Source organism: Chelonia mydas, chromosome 14 (genome assembly GCF_015237465.2).
Source record: "Chelonia mydas isolate rCheMyd1 chromosome 14, rCheMyd1.pri.v2, whole genome shotgun sequence".
NCBI lineage: Eukaryota > Metazoa > Chordata > Testudines > Cheloniidae > Chelonia > Chelonia mydas.
In genome coordinates, this window is record NC_051254.2 from 12874146 (window position 1) to 12881858 (window position 7713).

The 7713-nt window shown below is 50.1% G+C and overlaps 1 protein-coding gene across 1 annotated transcript; it reads left to right on the forward strand.

Moving 5' to 3' along the window:
* The first annotated feature begins 1145 nt into the window (after positions 1-1145).
* On the forward strand, positions 1146-7207 carry TOB1 (transducer of ERBB2, 1). Its single transcript, XM_037914350.2, has 2 exons — positions 1146-1356; positions 5284-7207. Exon 2 carries the CDS (start codon positions 5420-5422, stop codon positions 6392-6394), a length of 975 nt encoding a protein of 324 aa, XP_037770278.1. The 5' UTR covers positions 1146-1356; positions 5284-5419; the 3' UTR covers positions 6395-7207.
* The last annotated feature ends 506 nt before the right edge of the window (positions 7208-7713 follow it).

Below are 7713 nucleotides of genomic sequence, written 5' to 3' on the forward strand. Positions count from 1 at the left end.
GACGTAGGGTGTTGATGCAGCCAGGCTCTGGGGATGGGAGGGGAGAAAGGGGGGGAGGGGGTGAATGAGTTGACGTAGAGGGCGGACACTCCTCCCCGGCCCCTGAGATGGGGGGGGATGGGACACAAAGGGAATGGGGCGAGGGTATATGGAACTTGGGTGGAAGCACAGGGAGGAGTAGATAGATTTAGGGGGAAGGAGAGAGCTGGGGGGGGGATATACAGGGAGGTAGTAGAGAACGAGATGGGGATGGGAGACAATGTATGGAGAAGGGGGGGGATAAAGAGCTAGGAAGAGGATGGGATGCACAGCAGTAGGGATGGGAGAGAGGGGTATATAGGGAGGAATTAGGGGATAATCAAGGGAAAGCGGCAGGGGAAGGAAGGTTACAGGGGGAAGGGAGATGGAGGAGGCAGGGGAATGGCAGGTGAGGAAGGGCCAGGCAGGGCAGTGGGAGGGGGAATAGGGCAGGAGGAATCAATCAAGGTGTGGGAAGGAGGAGCATGGGAGGGGTCAGGCAGAGGTAAGGAATGGGGGTGGGTGTTGGATGCAGAAGGCAGGTATACGGGAGAGGGAAGGAATAGGCAGGGGGTATAAGGGTTGGGAGGAGAAGGGGCTCGGGAGTGGGAGGGCGTTGGGTGGGACAGACAGGTATATGGGAGAGAGGGAGGGGGTAGGCAGTATCAGCAGAGTTGGTAGAAGAAGGGGCCAGGCAGAGTGGTGGGAGGGGGATGGGAGAAGGAGGGGCCAGGCAGGGTGTGGGTGTGAGGGATGGGCAGGGGTGTAGGCAGGGGAAGGGGGTTGAGAGGGAGGAGCAGGCAGGGGGATGGGAGCAGGAGGGGGCAGATGGGTTGGGAGGAGAAGGGGCCAGGCAGGGTGTGGGTGTGAGGGATGGGCAGGGGTGTAGGCAGGGGAAGGGGGTTGAGAGGGAGGGGCAGGCAGGGGGATGGAAGCAGGAGGGGGCAGATGGGTTGGGAGGAGAAGGGGCCAGGCAGGGTGTGGGTGTGAGGGATGGGCAGGGGTGTAGGCAGGGGTAGGGGGTTGAGAGGGAGGAGCAGGCAGGGGAGGGGTCGGCAGGTCATGGCGGTGGGAGGGGCACGCAGGGCACGGCAGCGCGCTGGGGGCGGGGCCGGACGGGGGGGCGGGGCAAGGGAGGCGATATATACGGGCGCGGTGGGAGCCCCCCGCTGGAGAAGGAGTGAAGCTGCTGTGGCGGAGCGCGCCCGTCCCGGGGTGTGAGCAGGGCAGCCTCCCCCCCTCCCCCGCAGCGAGCCGGCTCTGGGATATGGGGCTTCGGCACTGAGCCCCCCGCACGCTCACTGGGACTGTTTGCACTACCCCCTACACCCACCCCGGGTGAGTACCGCTCGCCGGGGCCGCTCTCCCGCCGCCGGCTCGGGGGCGAGTGCCGGCTGGGCGGGCTCGCTAGGGTCCGGGGCGGGGGAACAGACGCGGTGAGGTGGCTGTGAATGAGGTGCCGGCACAGCCCGGGAGGGGCAGTAGAGCGGGGGGGAGGGCAGTGGGGGGGCTGGCACACGCGGGGGGGGGAAGGGTAGTGGAGGGGGGCTGGCACACGCGGGGGGGGGAAGGGTAGTGGAGGGGGGTTGGCACGCGGGGGGGAAGGGTAGTGGAGGGGGGTTGGCACGCGGGGGGGAAGGGTAGTGGAGGGGGAGGGGGGTTGGCACGCGGGGGGGGGAAGGGTAGTGGAGGGGGAGGGGGGTTGGCACGCGGGGGGGGAAGGGTAGGGGAGGGGGAGGGGGGTTGGCACGCGGGGGGGGAAGGGTAGTGGAGGGGGAGGGGAGTTGGCACGCGGGGGGGAAGGGCGGGGGGGGACGGGCAGGGGAGGGGGAGGGGGGTTGGCACACGGGGGGGGACGGGCAGGGGAGGGGGAGGGGGGTTGGCACACGGGGGGGACGGGCAGGGGAGGGGGAGGGGGGTTGGCACGCCACGGGGGGTTGGCGGGCAGGGGGGTTGGCACGCCACGGGGGGGGACGGGCAGGGGAGGGGGGTTGGCACGCCACAGGGGGGGACGGGCAGGGGGGTTGGCACGCCACGGGGGGGGGACGGGCAGGGGAGGGGGGTTGGCACGCCCCCTGGGGGGAGCGAGGGCTGTGGAGCGGGGGGGGGAGGGTTGGCACGCCCCCCCGGGGGGAAGGGCTGTGGAGCGGGGGGGGAGGGTTGGCACGCCCCCCCCGGGGGGGAAGGGCTGTGGAGCGGGGGGGGAGGGTTGGCATGCCCCCCTGGGGGGGAAGGGCTGTGGAGCCGGGGGGGGAGGGGGGAAAGGGCTGTGGAGCTCGGGGGGGGTTGGCACGCCCCTGGGGGGGAGGGAGGGCTGTGGAGCTCGGGGGGGGGTTGGCACGCCCCTGGGGGGGAGGGAGGGCTGTGGAGGTGGGGGGGGTTGGCACACTCCTGGGGGGGTGTTGAGAGTGGGGTTGGCACAGCCCCATGCAGGAGGGCTGTGGAGCTGGAGAGAGGGGTTGGCAGAGCCCCGTGAGGGGGAGGGCTTTGAAGCCGGAAGGGGGGATGTTGTCATGGCCCCGTGGGGGGTGAGGGCTGTAGAGCTGGGGTCGGGGGGTTGGCACAGCCCTGTGTGGGGGGGGGGGGTGGAGCTGGGGGAGTTTGGCACAGCCCAGTGGAGCTGGAGAGGGGGGTTGGCATGGCCCCATGAGGGGGAGGGCTATGGAGCCGGAGTGGCGGGGGTTGGCATGGTCCCATGGGTGGGAGGGCTATGGAGCCGAGTTGCGGGGGGTTGGCACAGCCTCGTGGTGGGGGGGTTGGCACAGCCCTGTGGGGGGGGGGCTGTGGAGCAGGAGTGGGGGGGTTGGCACAGCCTCATGCGGGGAAGGGCTATGGAGCTGGAGTCGGGGGGGGTTGGCATGGTCCCGTGTGGGGAGGGGCTGTGGAGCTGAGTTTGGGGGGGAGGTTGGCACAAACCCATGGGGGAGAAGGAGCAAGGACCAGGGGAGTGGGATTGACCCAGTCCTGTGGGGGGGGTGGGGATCGGGGCAATGAGAATGTGGGTAGGGCCTGACACAATTGCATAGAGGTACTTCGGTCAGTGGCAAAGCCATGGTGTGGGGTGCGAGGACCCTCCCAGAGGGGTTCATTTTACACATCATGGTTCAGAGGAGTGAGTTTTGCATAAACTGACTCATATATATCGTTGTGCTTGGGCATTTTAACCAGCACTAACAGCCTTTAGGGCCCTGCCTAATCAAGCGAAGGTTGAGGGGTGTCACTGGGAGTGGGGTACACAGGAGAACTGGGTATTGGCCTTGCTAGTGCAGGAGAGAGTGCCTGGCTTATCCCCTTTCTCTCCAGTCATCCCTCTTCCCCTTCATTTTGTCTCTTGTGGACTCAGAAAATGCTCTTCCTCCTTCTCTTGCTGCTGGTAGAGCTCCCAGGGCTGTGAGCAGAAATCTAATGAGACCCAACTGTCTGGTTATGTAACTCCCCACACAGTGCTTAAGGCTCTTGTTTTTAACCCCCACCGCCATTGCCATTAGAATAATTAACATGCTTAGATACCTTAGAAATGTCATCCTCCTTTTAAAAAAAACAAACACCTGTTTGCAGTGTTCAAGCTGTTTGGTTTATTCAGTTGCTTGTACCACGGCTCAATTTTGGGGCTTACAAGAATTTGTAGTTTCTGCTCGGTGTTTTTGAGAATCATTTTATCCTAAAGGACATTGGGAAGGGGAGATGAAACAGATGGATTAATAAATCATTTTTAGTGTCCCTTTTAACTACCCCAATCAACTTTTTCCATACCGAATTAGTCCCCTTTTGTAAATATCTTCTGTTTGCCCTTGATCTTTCCTTATCCCCGCCCAGTGCTGATCCAGCAAATGTTTAAAGGTCGCCTTATCATACAGCCTCTCAGGCTGTTCCCATATCATGTTTGAGGGGGAAGAGGGGGGAGATTAAAGGAGGCTTTAAAATGGGGTTAAACTTTGCAAAACTACCCAATTGGGGCAGGAAATAAAAAGGGATTGCAGAATTTGGAAATTGGCTTTGACTTTTCCAGTTCCTTAATGACTGATTTACTAAATTTTGTAAATAATTGTTATGCTGTGCCAAACAAAAAACTTTTAGGTAAAATACTGCTGTAGGTGTTAACTCAAAATGTATTGTTTTTTTTGCTTAAGCTATGATTGAAACTCCATCTTTAAATCAGACTGTTATACTAAGGTATTGCAGGATTTTCAGTAGCAAGGCATGTTATTTTATATATTGCTCTTGTCCCTTGTTTTAACTGTATATTTATGTGAATTTCTGTTATACCCTTAATGAAGGAGTGACTTCCATGGCTCCATTTTATATACAGTATAAAATCTGAAGAGGGAGAGAGGCAATCTCATGAAAATGAGGATTGACCCTATTCGCTATAATAGCTTTATAAAATTCCCATATATGTTGATTTGTTTTAAAATGTGCATTTAGCTGATATTTAACCAGTTTTATAGAAGATGAAAATTTTTGAACCAGTAGATAGGAATGGATTCATTGACCATTACTACCAGCCATAATTAAGACTGAAAATGTGTATTTGCTGTATTGTGTGTGCACAGTGTGTGTTTAAAGTATTCTTATAATAGTTCTAGAGGGAGAGGAAAAGAATACCTTTCCTTGGTCAGTAGACACTTTTCAGTTGTATTTTTCCATCAAATGCACAGTTGGTGCAGGTGTTTGGCTTTGACTTAAAACGATATATGTGGCATAGTTAAATTATACAAGTGCCAAAATGCATCTAAAACAACCAGTAGATATTTTTTTAGTATATCTGTAACTTAAAGCCCAACTGATATGTTTGCAAACCTTAAAATGAGAACTGGTTCTTTGACTGAGACCTTTTACACTAAATTAATAGCTTGGTGCTAAATTTTGCAGCTGAGTTCTATAAATCACCCAGAATATGGGGTTGGTAATTGAACCCCTGACAGGCCTGGCACGGTTAGCATTGCTATGACGTCCTAGACACACACTTGCTACTTTGCAAATAACTTAAGGGCTGAACTGCAAGCTCAAATGATTTTGAAATGACTTATGCTGTACTCATTAAACACCTTCCTAATGCATCTTCCATAGTATTGTTTATAAGTTCTGCAGAATGTATTTGAGGTCCTCCGTTTTAACTGTCATGTTCAAAGGCAATATGTTACAAATGTCTTCTGATGGGAAATAACCTATTCTAGGTAGAGTGAGAGACCAAAATATTAGGCTTTGGAGCCTGATCTTACGCTTTCCTTATTTGGATATATTTGCTTTTGTTTTTTCTTAAAGGAACAAGAACACTCAAGGTGAAGGATAATAATCTACTAGAATCAGCACTTTGAATGAAATTTTGTTTCCCTGTGGCATCTTGAACACTTTTTTCCTTTGGGTTTTGAAACAGACATTAAACTTTGGCATAGCAGCTATGCAGGTTGAAATCCAAGTAGCACTCAATTTTATTATTTCATATTTGTACAATAAGCTTCCCAGACGACGTGTCAACATTTTTGGTGAAGAGCTTGAAAGACTTCTTAAAAAGAAGTATGAAGGGCACTGGTATCCGGAAAAGCCATACAAAGGATCAGGGTATAGATGTATACATGTAGGGGAGAAAGTGGACCCAGTCATAGAACAAGCATCCAAAGAGAGTGGTTTGGACATTGATGATGTTCGCGGCAACCTGCCTCAGGATCTTAGTGTTTGGATTGACCCATTTGAGGTTTCATATCAAATTGGTGAAAAGGGACCAGTGAAAGTGCTTTATGTGGATGATAATGAAAATGGATGTGAGTTGGATAAGGAAATCAAGAACAGCTTTAACCCAGAGGCCCAGGTGTTCATGCCAATTAGTGACCCAGCATCTTCAGTGTCTAGCTCTCCTTCTCCTCCCTTTGGTCACTCTGCTGCTGTGAGCCCAACTTTCATGCCCCGCTCCACTCAGCCTTTAACCTTCACCACTGCCACATTTGCTGCCACCAAGTTTGGCTCGACCAAAATGAAGAATAGCGGCCGTAGCAACAAGGTCGCCCGCACTTCTCCCACCAACCTTGGCTTGAATGTCAATGACTTGTTGAAGCAGAAAGCCCTTTCCTCCTCCATGCACTCGCTCTATGGGCTTGGCCTAGGCAGTCAGCAGCAGCAGCAACAGCAGAAGACTTCTGCCCTTTCTCCTAATGCAAAGGAGTTCATTTTCCCTAACATGCAGGGTCAAGGTAATACCAGTAGCATATTTCCTGGTGACAGCCCCCTTAACCTCAGTCCTCTCCAGTACAGTAATGCCTTTGATATGTTTGCAGCCTATGGAGGTCTAAATGAGAAGTCTTTTGTTGATGGCTTGAATTTTAGCTTAAACAACATGCAGTATTCTAACCAGCAATTCCAGCCTGTTATGGCTAACTAAAAATAAAACAAAAATGAAATTCAAATAAATCCTATTGTACAAGTTCAAATGCACGTACCCAAGGGTGTATCTTTTTTTCCACTTCTTGAGACTTTTTTAAAGCTTGTAGTATGAATACATTCAAGCTTGGTTAGATAAATACAACATGCATCTTTTTTCATTTGCCAGCCAAGCACAAAGTTATTTTATACTGACTGTACATTAAAAAATATACTCAAAATATGGCCTCTTACAGTATTTAAGATATAGCAAGGACATGGCTGATTTTTTTTATATATATATATATATATATTTATATATATATGTATATATATATAGAGGCACTAATAAGTGGGTTTATTGGTCTTTTTCTAATTGTATAATTTAATTTAGTACAAAGTTTGTAAAATATCAGAGTATATATATTGTTTCTACAACATGGTATTGCATTTATATCTTTTTACTACAGTGATCTGTGAGAGCTGCAGCAGCTTCATGTTGTATTTTTTTTACTGAAATTGTAAAATATCCATCTTAGACATCAATTATTCTAAAAAAAAATTTAAAGTGTACAGAATATTCCTTAGTGGTGGAATTAAAATGTACGAAATATTTGCTTTTTTCAAAAAGAAACACAAATTGTATTTTCTGTTAAAGTTTAAAGATTTTTGCTATATATTATGGAAGAAAATGTAATCGTATATATTAATTTTGTACCTACATTGTGCAATACTTGAAAAAATGGTATAAAAGTATTTTGAGTCAGTGTCTTACATGTTAAGAGGGACTGAAATAGTTTATATTAAGTTTGTATTAAAATTCTTTAAAATTAAATGGCTGTTGTGGTTTTTGTTTTAGTATTGTGCTGAGCATAAGAGCACTGCAGTTATTGTGTTGTAAATGCTAATGATGCAGAAAGGTCTGACTCAGTGCATCACAAAGGAATGATGGAAAGTGGTTGCTGTACTTGACACACCGCGATAATAGGTTGCTTTACCTAAAATAGTTCTTGCAAAGCACACAGCTTGATTAAGTACTGGGCTAGCATTATTTGAACAAACATTCACAAACAAGTTTTCCATATGTGCAGTCCTTTACAACTGGATCAGGTGGTGGTTTTTTTAGTTTACCCTTGAGAATTACGATTACAAGTTTTTTTTAATGTTGAGTTACTGTGTGATATGACATATCTAGAAAGGACTCAGGTATTGCAGTGAAATTCACTTCCCATGTAATCTGAGTGGATTTGAACTATTATCTCTAGAGGTCATAAACCAATGCGTCAGCATTATGTTTCTGTGTTAAGAAGTAATAGCTCAGAAAGTAGAGTGAATAAAATT

Coding starts and splice junctions, on each gene's coding strand:
- TOB1 (XM_037914350.2), top strand. CDS start 5,420: ATGCAGGTTGAAATCCAAGTAGCACTCAATTTTATTATTTCATATTTG.